Consider the following 16756-nt stretch of genomic DNA (forward strand, 5'->3'; position numbering starts at 1 on the left):
CAGGATGACTCACCAGTTAAAAGAGTATCCACTAAGCAAGGATGGGAAAGAACCCTGCCCCAAACTTTAAGAGAGTCAATCAACTCTATATTTAGATCAGAGGTTGTCAACCTGGTCCCTACTGCCCAATAGTGGGCATTTCAGGATTCTAGTGGGCGGTAGGGGGTTCTATGGCAGAAGCTGAATCCTCCTTCCATCGAGCACTGGTGGGCGGTAAGGAAATTTTCCCATCAAGAAAGATGCATTAGTGGGCGGTAGGTATAAAAAGGTCGACTACCCCTGATTTAGATAGTCAGATAACTAGTCTTAGTGTGTGTGTGTGTGTGTGTGTGTGTGTACACCCACACCCACACACCCACACCCACCATTTACTCAAGATTGCATTCTTCATCTCAGCATGAAAATCAATATATGGTTTTCTAAAGCTTTTTATTTTTATTATCCTGATGCTATATTGTTGCTGATTTAAACAGAAATCAACTTTCTGAACCAAATCTCTTGCATTCATCACCGAGGCACTGCAAAGACCCAAAGCCCAAGAAACAGTTGCAGTATCTTTCTGAACATCAAGCCAATTTTTTTTTTTTTAAATAGTAATAATAGTGCTTTCAAGTGCTTTATACATAAAAAAATAAAAGCACAGGATGGTCAAGATCAAAATTTCATCTCTTTATAACAGGAATCCATTTAAAGTAGAAATCCAAACTTACTTTAGATGCCAAAAGAAGAAGTGTCCTATTCTTTGATTGGTTAGTGCCTTCTTCAGTAAAAATCTCACGAGCAGATTATCCAAGTACTGCTCGTATTTCAGAACCTAGGCACAAGAGGACTGAAGTGTAATTGGCATTTAGCTATATTCTGTGGAAGACTTCAAGGTTTTGCCACTCTGCATGATATATTGCAACCCCATAGTCGCCTTTGACTGGACTTAACCGTCCGGGGTCCTTTACCTTTTACCTATATCCCAAGCTTGCAGATTATAACTTACCTACTCACTTTGGGTGAATATAAATTGCCCTCCCTCTCTAGTGACCAGGGCTGATCCAGAGCCTCTAAATTACAGCTTGCCTTCAGCACTATCTAGTCCTTTATAAAGAAATCTGAGGAAGTTCTCAGTCTGGATATGTGAATGAGCCCAAAGTACTACTGTGCCTCAAGCTGCCTGCTTTATTTTACAAACAGTGCAGTTGCCCTTGTATTATCATTTGTGTCTAATTCTGTTGTCCCCTGCAGTTTTCTGAGATAGCTTGATTATACCTACAATATAAACCATGTTGTAGGTTTACATTTGCGTTTATTTGCTGCTACATGCCCTAAGGCAGAGTCATTTGGAATGGGGAAGAGGAGAAGAGAAATAATTTATTCTTTAAAGATCCCTGAAAGTTGAAATGCTAAATATTTTTCTCCCTTTTAGTTCTCTCTTCTTTCCTTTATCTTCTTGGCTAAGAACCACTACCGTATTTTTCGCTCTACAAGACGCACCAGACATAAGACGCACCTAGTTTTTGGAGGAGGAAAACAAGAAGAAAAAAAATCTGAATCCCAGAAGCCAGAACAGCAAGAGGGATCGCTGCGCAGCGAAAGCAGCGATCCCTCTTGCTGTTCTGGCTCCTGGGATAGCTGCACAGCCTGCATTCGCTCCATAAAACGCACACACATTTCTCCTTACTTTTTAGGAGGGAAAAAGTGACTCTTATAGAGCAAAAAATACGGTATTTTATATCACTGCTTGTAAGGGTATGCAATGAAAAGATATAAATATTGTTTCTTGAAATCCATAGATATAGCTAACCATAGGCTGGTAACTTGGTGGAATTATTTACAATGCTGCCCGAGCCTTTGCTCATTTCTGTCTCGTAATATTACTCTTTTGGGGAAGGGGGCTATCAACCTTTGAAGTGCTACAGCAATATATTATCTATCTATCAGCAATGGTCAGCAGAAGGATCTTTAATATGCAGCCAAGCACTGTGGTAACTTTGGTAAGCTTTAACCTTTCGGAGATATTCTGATTCTCATCATCCAGAAAAGTTATATAAAGTCTTAGCATAAATTTCAGGCACAATGGCATACATTAAGAGGTAGTTGACAAAAATAGATTACAGTACCTGTACCAGCTGAATCAAATACTGAGAGAGTTTGTCATCTGTCAGATATTTTTCTAGACATCGAATTGCAAACGCTCGCACCATCGGATCTGGGTAATTGCAGTCCAAAAGCTCCATTGCCTGTTCAGGCTTGATGGGAGGCCAGTCTTTTATCAAGCAGTACATCTGCACAGTAGAGAACAATGAATTTGTATCAGTCATGAGAACACAAGAATGGTCTTGCTGGATCAGATGAAATTCCAACTAACCCAATATTCTACTTCCAACAGCAGAAAGGCAAACAAACATCTCTAGACGTGCATAAACAGGATATGAAGATGACGGGCTCATCCTTTTAGCTTTCAGCAACTGGTGTTCAGAGGTATACTGCCATGAAAGCTCCAACTGCCATGGCTTGGGGTAACGAATTTCAAATATTAATTATGGGCCATAATTATATCAAGAGGAAATTGTGCTAATACTACTGAAGAGAGTTTATGGGATCCTGTTACAACAAAAATGTTTTATTAACTAAGAGGTAAGAGAACAAAACTAAAGTCATATTCCCCCCCACCCATTTTTTTTTGCATCAACATGGAAGCTATTATATTGAAAGTCTTTGACCAAGGCTACTGCTAACAACTGTAGCCAGTTTAAAAGTGTGTATAAGTAACGGAGATACTACCTGGGCTACTTCATCTCTAGAGTTCCATTTGACAGACAAAAGCAATTTAGGTAGGATATCTGGCGTATTTACGCAGTAATGCCTGCAAAAAAACCAAAAACAAGAGAAGGGATTTTGAAATAAAAATTTAAAGTACAGTGGTGCCTCGCAAGACGAAATTAATCCGTTCCGCGAGTCTCTTCGTCTTGCGGTTTTTTCGTCTTGCGAAGCACGGCTATTAGCGGCTTAGCGGCTATTAACGGCTTAGCGGCTATGAATGGCTTAGCGGCTTAAGGAAAAAGGAAACAAACTCGCAAGACATTTCGTCTTGCGAAGCAAGCCCATAGGGAAATTCGTCTTGCGGAACGACTCAAAAAACGGAAAACTCTTTCGTCTAGCGAGTTTTTCGTCTTGCGGGGCACCACTGTATTGTTGTCATTACTACATGGAACTATTTAGTATGCTGGTTATAGATTAAAAAAAAAAAAAAACTTCAGGAGACTTCACAAAAAGCCAAAGTTTTGTGGGTTAAGCTTAGGGGCAGATGACAAGCCTCGTGTCCTCACCCCAGTTTCTTTTCTTTCCCACTTAAAATGCAATCCAGGGAGCGTCATGCCTATGATTGCCCACCTACTTTTCATAGTCCTACTTATGACCCAATGTCATACCTGTGGCTCCAAAGGAAATCCTTTTCTTGTTCAGTTATTTCAGACAGTGGGTCTCGAGTGCAGATTGAACGCAGCTGCTCTTTGTCACAATCTCTTAATTCATTATCTCGTGCTAGTCTATTACTCTGTAAAACAAGAGAGCAACGGAGACTTGTTCATACTACAATTCTCTCTCTCTCTCTCTCTCTTTTTGAATACTTAAAGCATCTCACATACTTCATCTCAGTAGCCCTAACAACCACTCTGTATTACTGAACCCTGTTCAATACTTAACCCTGTAGTCGGTGGGTTGGGGAGACAGTCGCTTGCCTAAAGCAATCTGATAAAACTTCACGAGTGAGGTGAGAACTAGCTTGTAGTGCATGTTCTTAGCCACAATGCAACCTGGAAAGTAAAATTCTCCTTACCAGTCCTGCATGACTGTAGTTAAACCCTAGTTCTCGAGATATAGTCCAATTGGCATGGTCTTCAATTACAGACATGTCGGGAAACTTTACAGGACTGCTAAACCAATCAAATTCCAGCTCTAAACAAGGAGTTTCCTAAGAAGAAAAGAAGTTTGTCCTTGTATGATTTAAAATATTGTTTTTTTAATATATATATATAAAGCACACTATTCCACAAGTACAAGCTATGCAAATACAAGGTATTTAAAATAATAAAAGCACAGGATCAGACAAATTAGTCTTAAGTCTCAGGAGAAACACCAGCTGTCTTCAGAAGACCAAGTTTTATTGCTGCTAGTCAAAGAATGAAAAGACCCCGACAGTAGCTTGCTAAAGTTGCGTTCTTCAAAGCTGCATCCATAGTAAACTCAATTTGGATTTTGGTAGAGACATTAGTCCCATTGTAACCTTTGTGGATGGAACAATTCAGGCTACCCAAAGTTCTGTATCACTAGACAAAATCCTCACAAATTGCACAGCATTTTATTTTGACAACCTTGGGAACAGCACTCCAGATTGCAACAAATGGCTCAGATAACTGCATGTTCCTCTGTGAAAGCAAATTTTTCCTATATAGAAAGCTGATATATCAGATACAAGGGTTCTAGCAGGCTCCTCTCCCCGACATGCCAGTTTTCTACATGCACAGATTTATTATTTTTTGTGCACAGAAGCATAAATTATGTGAGCCCCCACCTATAGCCCGAAATACTGCAGTTTATACAGGTTTACCATTGTTACATTTTGGAAACAGTGACAATATTTTATTAAAATACAGAGGACCATTAGAATTCACTTGGACAGTCCTTGATTTAACACAACGAACTGTTAGTAAATAAGCCAGAAATTGGCATGAAATGTCCATTTACCTTATTGGGATTTGATCCAGTGACTCCAATGGGATTTAGCAGGTCTTCCAACCCATGGGGTACAGGCCACAGATTCAGAGCCATTTTGCCAGAAACAAGAGTGTCTGTGTAATCAAACATGTTAATATTCCCCCACGCCAATGGACAGTGCTCCTTAAAAAGAGCAAATAATCACTGTTTAGTCTCGTCTATTAGCAACACATTTCAAACTCAGATATAGAGGAATTAAAAGGGCAGGGGCAGACTTTTTTTTTTTTTAAAACTCAAATATACGATGACAAAGTAAATCATGTTACCATTAGTTTAGAGATCAACACAGTATAAGTCAGAAGAATAATTTCAAATGAGATATTCTCCCTATTTGAGAAGTATTCACTATATCCAACGACAAGACCCTTACCTCCTTTGCACCCTTCCTCCCTTTAACGGAGCAGATAGAAAGGCAAAGCCGAGCCGCACGTGGAAGATCAAGAACGTGCATCTCATACTGCAGCCACTCATTCCACCTGAAAGGAAGATAAAAGGGATTTGACCCAAGATTTTAACCAAAAGTGCTATGTAAAGATGCTTTAAAAATGATATGGCAAATTAAAAAATACTAAAGCAATTCTGTGTAAACCAAGCCAAGTTTGAATTGAATTTTCCAGTGTGGCATTCTACTTTTGTAGAACCATTGGAAGCTAATTTAACGGCTATCTACCCCAATGCCCTACTCTATGCAGGAAACTAAGAGTGAGAGTATCCCTGCCAGGTGGTTGTCCAGCTTCTGTTTGAAAATCTCCTGTGACAGAGAGCGCACCATCCCTCTAGGTAACAGGTTCCATTGTTCTAACCTTCACAAAGTTTCTCCAAATGTTCAGCAAATATCTACTCTCCTGTAACTTAAGGCCGTTAGATCAAGTCCAACCCTTCAAGGCAGCAGAAAACAAGTCTTTGCTTCCTTCAATGCAATAACTTGTTCAGGTATTTGAAGAGTGCTGTTGAGGGTATTTAGGAAGGTTTTTTTTTGGGGGGGGGTAAAGCATGAGACTCTTAATCCCAAGGTCATGGGTTTGAGCCCCGTTCTTGGCAAAAGATTCCTGCGTTGGACTACATGACACTCATGGTACCTGCCAGCTCTACAATCCTATGATTCTATATATTCCTTGAACATTAAGGTACAGTATCAGATCCGAACAAAAACTAAACTTCCAAACTCACTTTTAGATGGAGGAAAGAAAGACACAACATATACTGTAAAGCAATTATCTGAATTGTTAATAAGTTTCTACGAACTTGAACATCAGGTTTCTTTTCATTGTTTTAGTGATATTCTTTACCTGGGATTGGAGCAAGGTACTCTCTGAGTATTCACATTATCACATAATGGCTCTCCTCCATGATAGATGCCAGTTCGGACATAAATCTGAAAAAAATACGCTTATGAACATGACTATACTACAAGGACGCGGGTGGCGCTGTGGGTAAAACCGCAGCGCCTAGGACTTGCCGATCGTATGGTCGGCGGTTCGAATCCCCGCGGCAGGGTGAGCTCGTCTTTCGGTCCCAGCTCCTGCCCACCTAGCAGTTCAAAAGCACTCCTAAGTGCAAGTAGATAAATAGGTACCGCTTTACAGCGGGAAGGTAAACGGCGTTTCCGTGTGCTGCGCTGGTGCTGGCTCGCCAGAGCAGCTTCGTCACGCTGGCCACGTGACCCCGGAAGTGTCTCCGGACAGCGCTGGCCCCCGGCCTCTTAAGTGAGATGGGCGCACAACCCTAGAGTCGGACACGACTGGCCCGTATGGGCAGGGGTACCTTTACCTTTACCTTATACTACAAGTAACCATGAAGCAGGAGTTATAAATATCAAGCAAGAGTAACTCATCTAACCCCCATTCTAAAATAGTTGCATTGTCAGTTTATTTCCAGGCTCAATTAAAGGTGCTCACATTGGTGTTTAGGGCTTTAATCAACTCAGGCCACAAACATCTGAAAGACCAACTTACTCCCTACAGACCACCTCAGGTGTTAAGATCAGCAGAGGAGCCCTCTTGGTAGTTCAACCGCTCTTTGACAGCTTCTAGGCTGTGGAATTCCCTCCCCACAGAGGCACATCTGGCTCCTTTAATATATAGTTTCTGCCATATGCTGAAAATGCACCTCTGATCCACCCTATTCTTGTGTCAGTAATTTTAGTTGTTTTTAATACTGATGTTTAAATTGCTGTAGCCATCCCTGGGACCTCAGGCTGAAGGGTGAGTAATAAACTGATAATGATGGTGATTAATAATAATAATAATAATAATAATAATAATAATAATGCAGAATGCACCTTAGGTTTTGCCCCATATATGTAAATACCTCAAAAAGGCAAGTTATTTATTTGTTTCACAGCCAGACAAAAAGTTTAAGGTTTGGTGGGCCTGGACAGTAATGTAGAAACAAAAAAACCTAAGGATTTAAGAGTCATTCATCAGAAATATGCATGTGCTCTCAAGTCATATTGAAACCAAGTTGTCGTTTTTTACCTTGTCAATATCTCGAATATTTACATTTACATAGGTAGCGCAGAGAATCTTTATTCTGAGATTACTGTTAATAGCCCAGAGGGATTTGGCTGAAGCTTCTCCATTCATGTATGGTGTAGCTGTAGAAATACGCCTAGAATAAGATGGCATTGTAAAGGTATCCAATGGCAGCTGGGTGTAAAGACTTTCCTTAGCCATCAGCATCAAATTGGGCATTCGACCAAGCATGATACAACTCCGGATGTACTGAAATAGGCAGAGAAAACACAATTATTGCACTGGATGCTGCTCTTTGCAGCATCATTGCTTAATTGCAAAGATTACAATGCCGGCATTGTGAATGGTTTGCAACTCAAGGCGAAGCAGGAACCACAGTATAAGCGGTTTAATGAAGCTAGCGTGCAATATTTGTAGGGCTGGCAGGTCATTCTAAGTAGCAGATAATCACAAAGCATGCCAAACAAGGGACAAACTTGTCTTTTTATACTGGCACTTGGAGAAAAAGAAATATCCACATATAGACTGTTGCCTCACTAATGGCACATTCCTTGTATTTTATATCAGAAGAAAAGAGAATTATAAAAAAGGGAAGGCTGAGGAAAGAGAACTTACAATTTTTGGTAATGCAGTTTTTTTGTTATTTCTGAATTATGGTTTTATTTAGTAGTGTAAATGTATTCACCCATAATGAACTTATTTTAGAAAGCACTAAGGGTGACACCCACTGTTATATAAGCAAACATCCTCTTGTAAAAAAGGACCTTACTTTCCTCTCCTCCTGCAGCAATTTGTGCCCCTCCCCACTGCCTTTCCCCCCAAAAAACATCGCCTGCAGCAAGTTTTTAGGGGTGCAAGGGGTGGGGCACAGAAAATCCACTCTGCCAACAGTGTTTGTTCCATTAGTAAACAGGCACTACTGGATTTCACTTCATGAGAATATACATACGTGCAATCCTATATCACATGATTTGCACCACCTCATTAAGTAAGATGTACGCATAAAAACCTCTTCATGACTCTCTGTCTCTACAAGTTTAAATATCCTTCTCCTTGAACTGAATACCCATTAGTTCTCCCCTTGTTTGGTGCGGCTTCTGATTGGCTGCAGGTGGATATGGGTGGCGCTGTGGGTTAAACCACGGAGCCTAGGACTTGCCGATCAGAAGGTCGGCGGTTCGAATCCCCGCAACGGGGTGAGCTCCCGTTGTTCGGTCCCTGCTCCTGCCAACCTAGCAGTTCGAAAGCACGTCAAAGTGCAAGTAGATAAATAGGTACCGCTCCGGCGGGAAGGTAAACGGCGTTTCGGTGCGCTGCTCTGGTTCACCAGAAGCGGCTTAGTCATGCTGGCCACATGACCCAGAAGATGTACGCCAGCTCCCTCGGCCAGTAAAGCGAGATGAGCGCCGCAACCCCAGACTCTTTCACGACTGGACCTAATGGTCAGGGGTCCCTCTACCTTTTTACCTAATTGGCTGCAGGACGCTTCCGCAGCCAATCAGAAGCCGCGCCTTGGTTTTTGAACGGTTTCAGGAGTCAAGCGGATTCCCGGAACGCATTCTGTTTGAGAACCAAGGTACAACTGTATTCTAAAATGTTTAAATGTTTCTTTAATTGCCCTTGAATCTTATCACCACACTTGCCACCCTCTCCTGCCACATCAGTGTGGTGTGCCACACCCTTTGAGAATCACTGAATTATGTGTTTTTGACCGCAGACTTTAGTTCTCAACATTCTAACAAACCATGTGTAAGTTCTGTCCACGTCCATGAAAAAGACACTAAGATCCTGGGTTTGTGCAGCGCTGCAGGTGCATCGGATTACAGGGATGCAGCCCGACAGTCTCAGCACTGGCAAAAGTGGTTCTCACACCCACACCCACTCCATAAAAACCTCTGGTCTAGCCCTGGAATATAGCCCTAATTCATGCTCTTCCCTGCACATTTCAAGACACCACAAAAGCTGTTGTTTGCAAGCATCTGATTGTACCTCCCAAGCTACAGGAAGGGATTGATTGGTCTAAAAATGGAAAGCAATCTATTTCAATGTACACCTTGCCAAGTAACAGTAGGTGAACCACACTGAAAGGAAAATATCATAAACTTTTAACATCCCCAGTGAATCCGCCAAATCACACCCAATAAAAGCACATAAAAAAATGGAAACCTGGCTTCAGTACTTCATCTTTTGCACACTTTCATATGCAAATCCCTCTCTTCCGACCCCTGAAATGCACACAAGATCTAACTCTGACAACAAGCATTAAATTTCAAAATGAACCAGATGTTTACTCACCTTGTATTGACTCAGGGGATGTTTTTCTAGTAAATATTCATCACAACCACATACTTTTAAAATATACTTCCCCTGGTACTCTAACACACAGAGCTTTAGCTGTTCAGATGACAGCAACATACTTCGTGTTTTTTTCCTGATTGCTTCAGCGATGACTTGTTCTGGCACATAATCGTGATTGATTTTTAAAGTGTACTTCTGCTTGTCATTGTTGGGGGAGACTATTACCCATATCACCACTATTATTTGTCCTGGAACAGAAGGAAACTATGTCAGGTTACATCAGGGATCATGCCCACATAACTATTTACAGAAAAATGAAAATACAGGAGCAAAAAAGACCTAAAACACAATTCAGTACTCTCTATCCAGAATATGCAATCTTTGGGGCTGCAGCAACAAGCTATAGGTTCCTCTTAGCTCTCCAATAAAGCAACTTTTAAAATGGAAAGGAGAAAGGCTGGGAGGGGACAGAACAATGGTGTGACCCTTCAGGTTTTTTGAATAAGACTGTTTCGTTGGAACTTTATTAAGCAATCCCTAACAATAACAGGGGGGGGGAAATCTGAATAATGCTGCTAAAGTAGAAGAAAACGAGTGCACTGAGCGCGCTACGACATGTCTGAAAATGTAACTATTTTCACTGAGCTGATTACTCACGCTGAAATGAAATGGGCATATGGGGGAAATGGATTGAATTTCACTGTTCAAGCAGCTTCACATTAATCTGGTACCAATCTGGCAAATGCACTGAATTGTGTTTTCTTTTCTTTTACCTTTATCAAGTTTATTGTATATATGCTTGGGCAGCTCGGGCGAAGATTCTATGTTTGGGGGACAGACATACAATGCTCTGCTATGGGGTGCGTTAGCATCTCGCAGATCTACTGCTTCTTTACAAACATTAAGAATGTTTCTTCTGAAGTCCTGAACTTCTGGATCCTTAACCAAGTCAAATTCACAGATAGGCATGCCAATAGCAAAACCTAAAAAAGAAGAAGGAGAGAGCAATTCTCTTTGATACATTTTCAGAAACAGTGAGTCCTCAGAGTATAGTTTCCTGTCACTCTGTCCTCTACCCCTTCCCACAAGAGCTCAGCTCTGTCTTGCTTGAACGGCTGGGCTGCTACAGCAATTGTCTCCATAGCTCAAGGGGCTGCAGCAGCGAAGCATATTCTGTACCCACTGCAACTATTCTGCTTAAGTAAGATTAGACATGTTCTGGAACTTTTCCCCAGGTCAAGCAAAAGGGTTCCAAAGGCTGTCACCAAAGTTTACTTCTACCCCATCTTCATATAAAGAAATGCCCATGATCGCGAACAATTATTAAATTTATAATAAAAAGAAGTTGACCCACTGTCAAGTATGCACCATCACAATGAAAGCAAGTACAAGTCAACAAAGAGTGGCACTCAGGTAAAACGTAATTGTCAGAGTTGCTTCCAGATCCTAGCTCACAGAGGATCACGCTAGCCAGCGATCATTAAATAAAAGTCTTTATTGAGTTACAGTTTCCATTCTCAAGCTGCTGCGTGCAACCCTACGTCTAATGGTTAGATCGGCGAAGCTCCATCTGAGTCTCCGCCCCTTGTACACCAACTTAATATCCTAGCCTTGCTCCACCTTTTCCGCCTGACTGTTCTTCTCTGGGTCCCTCTGCCCCCCGGGGTCTCTTCCTTCCGGGATTCCTCTGACGCTGACGCTGACCCCCCTGACTCTTCTCCCTCCTTTCGGCGGGCTTTAGGACCTGGCTCCCTTTCCGGGCTGCCTACTGCGCCACTTTCCTGTGCATTTGAACTTGGCGCGCGCGCCGAACCTTCCACCTTCCGTCTGACCGTTTCTTCGCTCCCCGATGGAGGTGTGGCCACTCCTGACTCGTGCCCTCCCCCCTGTTGTGAGCTGCCAGCGCTTGATCCCTGGCGCCCTTCCTCTTCCCTGCTCTCTGGCGGTGACGCTGGTCCCGATTTCCAACTGCTCCCCTCTGAGTCCCCTCTGGCTCTATCTTCCTGGGGTGTCCCCCTAGGCTCCCCCCTTGCCCTGGCCACTGGTGCTCCTTTCTGTGAATCTTCTGATTCACTGGAAAGACTCGGAGATCTCGGGTCGTCGTCATCACTCATCTTTTCTTCTGCCTCCTCCCCCTCGCTCTCTGTTTCCTCCCTTGCCCTTGCCTCTGCTCCTGAACCCCTGACAGTAATTAACTGAGAAAACAGCTTAAAAGACAACTCAGCATAGCACAGTTGGCCTAGTGCAGCTGTGAAGTGTTGAAGGGAGGGGAAATCTCCTCTTTGCCCTTCAACACTGTGATTCCACCCTCACCTGACAGCATCCAGTTGTTTGGTTACTGTAGCAGCACCCCAGACTCTGCAAAACCAGCAAATGTGACAAGATTTTCTTATTCTAGTGAAAAGGGTATTGCTGACTCAACTGCTTTTAATAAACTAATGTTCATTTCCACATCAGATATGTGCATGAATAGCTTGAATACTCAATACATGCTGTGCGTATTTGCATTTCATATACCACTGTTAGTTCAAGATTATAAATGCAGAGGTCCCTCAACCGTTTTATTGCTGGAGTACTGCACTCTAAAAATATGTGCAAAGTTTGTCTGCCTCATACAGACTGCCAACAATGACAATATCCTATATTATATGCATGCTTTAATGGACTGAGGAACCTTTGGCCTTCGGTCCAAACTTGGTCCGCAAAGGGTCCAATTCACCCACAAGGTCATTTCCCCAAACCCACAATATTATCAGCTGCTATCACTGAGTGATGTCAGCTGATGGCGGGACAGGGTTCAATTTTGCTTTGGTTGTTGTCACTAGTCCCCCCGCCCCACCTCCCTGGCCCATGGGAAACTGGCTCGTCAGATGATAAGCAGGGGGTTAAATCCTGCACGGTGTTGCTTTGGCAGTTTGATTCTTGCAAGGAACATACTGGTAAAGCAGACACTGGCAGACAGCAGATAGAAGTTTCTGCTCATTAGCTGATGAAGAGTTCAATCCTTCCAGCTGCTGCTTTGCCAGCACATTTCCAGCAGGCTCCTCCCCCCACCAGTAAACTGACAGGTTGGCAGGTTCACACATCTATCAGTCACCTATTATCAGATGATTGACAGGTGAGTGGTCTCACCTATCAGAGTTGACCCACAGGGTGCGAGGAAATAAATATCTGGCCAAACAGCGCACAGAAGGTTCCCCATTCCTGCTTTAATTAATAGCAAGATCCCAAATAATCACGTTAAGAGCTCAGCGGTCTTTGCAATCATGTTTTAATGAACAATTTGCAGTTTCTGACATGATGTACTCAGTTTGTTACACAACCAAAAAGACCATTTACTCATAATTTCATCACAGTGGCTTTATCACATGACAGTTAACTATATTTGACAGTGGAACTAAGAAGGTTGTGGACTCTCCTTCATTAGAGGTTTTTAAGCAGAGATTGGATGGCCACCTGTTATGGATGCTTTAGCTGAGATTCCTGCATTGCAGGAGGTTGGACTAGATAATCCTCAGGGCCCCTTCCAACTCTACAATTCCATGATTCCATACTCTCATGAAAGGCCCATAGGCTTTAGGGGAATCAAATTGTGGCCACTTTCCTTTACATATTTTAAAAATTGTACTGCAGATTGCCATGTGGCATATAAATATTTGTAACAAATGAATAAGCCTCACCAATTTCCCGATTCAGAATTTTCTCTTCTCTGTTGCCTACTGGCTCTATGACTTTTAGAAAAGGCTGGAAGAGTCGTAGATCACAAAGTCGCCGTGTTTCATCGAAAAATTCTTCCCTTTCTGCTTCTTGTGTAACACTTACGAAAATGTAAGAGGACTCATCTTGAAGGAGCTGATAGAGAGGGTATTTCCGAGCTTCTTTAAAAAGTTCGTGCTTAATATTTAACAAGGTGGCCTCACGGAGGCATTCTAAAGTCACTATCATGCCATTAGGTAGAAGACATTCTACTAGGATTCTTGGTGGCATCAAATGGATGCCCCACAGTTCACCGGATGATGGTCTTGGAGGCATTTTTATTAGGTACCTTCTCTTGAGGTTATCAAAAGCCTATGTTAGTAGATTCTCGCAGGAAAACCTAAACAAAAACAATGTAATATTTAAGTAGCATGCACATGTCCATGTGATAATACATTTCCAGTACTTTACAGAAAATAAAAATACATGGGAAACAATCATTAATAATTTGCTCTTCCATCATCTGCCATAATCAAGTTATCACGCCAACTATTGCTCAACAGAAAGTGAGCAGCCATTCTTGCTTTGGGCCAGTGGCGTAGCGTGGGTTGTCAGCACCTGGGGCAAGGCAAGTAATTTGCGCCCCCTAACCCGTGGATTTTAGCACTCGAGTGCGAGCGTGCCCCCCCCCCAGATGTTGCGCCCGGTGCGGCCGGCCCATGCTACGCCACTGCTTTGGGCGGAAGCACATTTATAGTGATCAACTCTTTACGTTTACCCAATAAAGGCCTAAAAAATAATAATGAACATGTCCTATACCCACCAAGCGTTGGAAGTCAGGTAAGAGGAAGAAGAGAAAACGGAAACAGCAGCAGCCATCAAACTTGGAGTCAAGTCACAGGCAGGGCTTACCAGAGCAAACAGGTATGGCTGCCAGGGACACAGGCTTATTGTGAGAGGCAAGAGCTAACACTGCTCTGGCATGCTACAAACATCCTGGTACAAAAGCTGGGCTACAGAAATATTGCCATGACACATTCGTGGCTGTAGCTGTTATCTCCCCTCCCCAAACAATCTCTTGCAAAATACAAAAAGCCACCTGGTTGAGCAAAAAAAGAGAAAGATGTTGTTTCTAACTGCTCTCTAGCCTCCTTTGTGAAGGTTTTATTAAAAACGCAAGAGACTTCACATCAGAATGAAGCAAATTTCCCACAAAACTACCCAGAGTTTTAACAGTACATGCCTTTCTTAAGAGTCGTCTCACCAATTTGCTTCTAGAAAATAAAACACTTTGGTTCCTGGACACTTGTATTTTCTGTCATTTCAGGAGATCTCTGGCTGTGGCATAGAGATAGCCTGCACACAGAAATCTTTCGAGCCCACTCTGAACTTTGCTCACAGGATTTTACTTTAATCCTCTTGTTCCGTAAGTCAGTCAACATAAAAACCTTACTCAGTGCAAAGGATTTTTGGTAAGAAATCTTAAGGCGCCTCTTTCGTCTGACACACAGTTCTCCCGCTACTGAAGTTTAGAGTAGCAGGAAAGCTATGATATTTTGCTGTGCTGTTGCATGTCCAGAACCCTAGAGCTGTCAGCTAGCCACACTTCATATGCAAGCTTTGAAAAGTGACACCTGTCTTATGCAACAAGCAGCCCCCTAGGCACTTCCTGTACAACTCTTTATCTTCCCGAATATGCTATCTTGCTTTAAAATACCTAGCAGACACAGCTGCAGAGACGTCTCAGACTGTCAGGGAAAAAACACTAATGGATCAAAATCAAGGATGTATGGGAAAAGGTCAGGTCTATTATGTTTTTCAGTTCCCATTATTCTGAAGTATGTGAAATTGTGTACACCACTTTTTTTTAAAAAAAAGGCGTATCAGCCTGGGGACAAACGGTGTACAATGTGAGAGGTCTATAATCCCCTTCCCAACTAAATGAAAATGTAGGTGGGAGCTGTGAATTACATTTACAGTAGTAATGTTTCCCTAGTTTTTTCAATTTGCAATAAAGATCAACTTCTCTTCATAGCAGCCTTCCCATCTGCAAGGAGTGGGAGAAGGTGATGTGTGGCGTGGTACCCAGTATTTTTTCCTCCAAGGATGGCAAAGCAGCCAGAGGAGTGAGATTTTTAAAAGAGATGTTATTTAACTGTAGAGTATGAAACCAAGGAACATAACATACAAATCCTCTTGGGCGATACTTTGTAAAATGAATATTGCATAAGGAGACTAGCATAAAAGTCCAAATTTCATGCATTGGAAAAGTCAATCAATTATAGAGATCATTTGTAGTGGTCTAACTAATGACATCCCACTATATGGCATAAAAATATTCTGTGTTTTCTGACCCATCAGAGACTTTCAAATTATGCCTTTCCCCCGCTAAGATTCCCAAATTCCAAACATTTTTATACGACAACAGTAGCTGCAAACCTTGCAGTGCATTCTATTTTTTGTGTTAGAAATTATATCAGTTACCAACAGGCACGTTACAAATTCTTTTGAGGGTAAGTTTTGCTTTTTATTGTCCCATTCATTTAAAAGTGAGAGCTGTAGATACATCTGCATAGGAATCTTCAGAATGTTAGAAATATATTGATATACTGCAGACCAAGAAATGCGTATAACTGGGGACTCCAACCACAAATAGAAGCATGCTTCCCTAGCCCCACAATCATGCCAACTGCCAAACACCACCTGTGAGGTCATATGGGACACCTGTAGAGGGTTGAGATTTTGACCTCAGCAGTGATGCTCAGGTAAGAAGGCGCTTAACCCCTTCCTCCTGGGCCATTTTTTGCAATCAGATTTACAGGTTTCTAAGTCTGCATTGTTCTTTTGAAAGGGAAAGTGGTGGTGTGGTGTAGTGGTTAGTATCCGTCTGTGAATGGAGAATCCCAGGTTGAAATCCCCCCTCAGCTATGAAGCTTTCTGTGTAACCTTGGGCCAGTTATGCTTTATGGAATTGTTGTGAGGATAAAATCTATGTGCATGATGGAAGAAGCTTGTACGCTACTGTAAGCAACTTGGAGGAAAGACAAGGAAATGATCCTCAAACAAGTACAAGAAAAAATGCTTATTAAATTGTTCGACATAGTCAGGGAAATCTTTTCCACTTTTGCGTTTTGTGTGTGTGTGTGTGTGTGTGTGTGTGTGTTATGCTCTGTGTTTGATCTTGTGCCACACCCCTAAAAAACAAACTAACAACCATTTCCTGGAATAACATGCAGTTTGGCCCAGAAAAAGAACAGTAGAGATGCCTTTTTAAAACTCAGCTGTAAAGGAAGAAATTTTGTCTGGCAGTTTAAAGTTAAGTTCTATAGTTAAAACTGGAAAGCACACTAATTTTCTTTTTATTTGAGGAAGCAGGCAATTGAAGTTTCCCATTATAGAGCGGTTGAATCAAAATAGCAGTTGGCATTTGTGTTTCTTCTTTTTCAGGAAATGGCAAGAGATTGTCTGTACTTAGAATGTGTATACATTTATTTTGCTGACACATGGAATTACGCCTCCAGAAT

The 16756-nt window shown here is 42.1% G+C and overlaps 1 protein-coding gene across 2 annotated transcripts in view; it reads right to left on the reverse strand.

Annotated features, from left to right (window-relative positions):
• The window catches only part of PIK3CA (phosphatidylinositol-4,5-bisphosphate 3-kinase catalytic subunit alpha), a 42912-nt gene that overhangs the window by 10722 nt on the left and 15434 nt on the right, over nt 1-16756 (reverse strand). For both annotated transcript variants that reach the window (XM_081007831.1, XM_081007830.1), the window contains exons 3-14: nt 13217-13632; nt 10310-10519; nt 9534-9784; nt 7242-7487; nt 6054-6139; nt 5135-5240; nt 4735-4887; nt 3827-3961; nt 3420-3544; nt 2773-2854; nt 2109-2273; nt 711-814 (exon numbers count right to left, since the gene is read on the reverse strand). In XM_081007831.1, coding sequence (XP_080863957.1) covers nt 711-814; nt 2109-2273; nt 2773-2854; nt 3420-3544; nt 3827-3961; nt 4735-4887; nt 5135-5240; nt 6054-6139; nt 7242-7487; nt 9534-9784; nt 10310-10519; nt 13217-13568 — 2015 coding nt within the window. In that variant the 5' untranslated portion in view covers nt 13569-13632. The remainder of the gene's footprint in view (nt 1-710; nt 815-2108; nt 2274-2772; nt 2855-3419; nt 3545-3826; nt 3962-4734; nt 4888-5134; nt 5241-6053; nt 6140-7241; nt 7488-9533; nt 9785-10309; nt 10520-13216; nt 13633-16756) is intronic.

The sequence above is a fragment of the Podarcis pityusensis genome (assembly GCF_964106645.2).
Source record: "Podarcis pityusensis genome assembly, chromosome: 5".
Lineage (NCBI taxonomy): Eukaryota > Metazoa > Chordata > Lepidosauria > Squamata > Lacertidae > Podarcis > Podarcis pityusensis.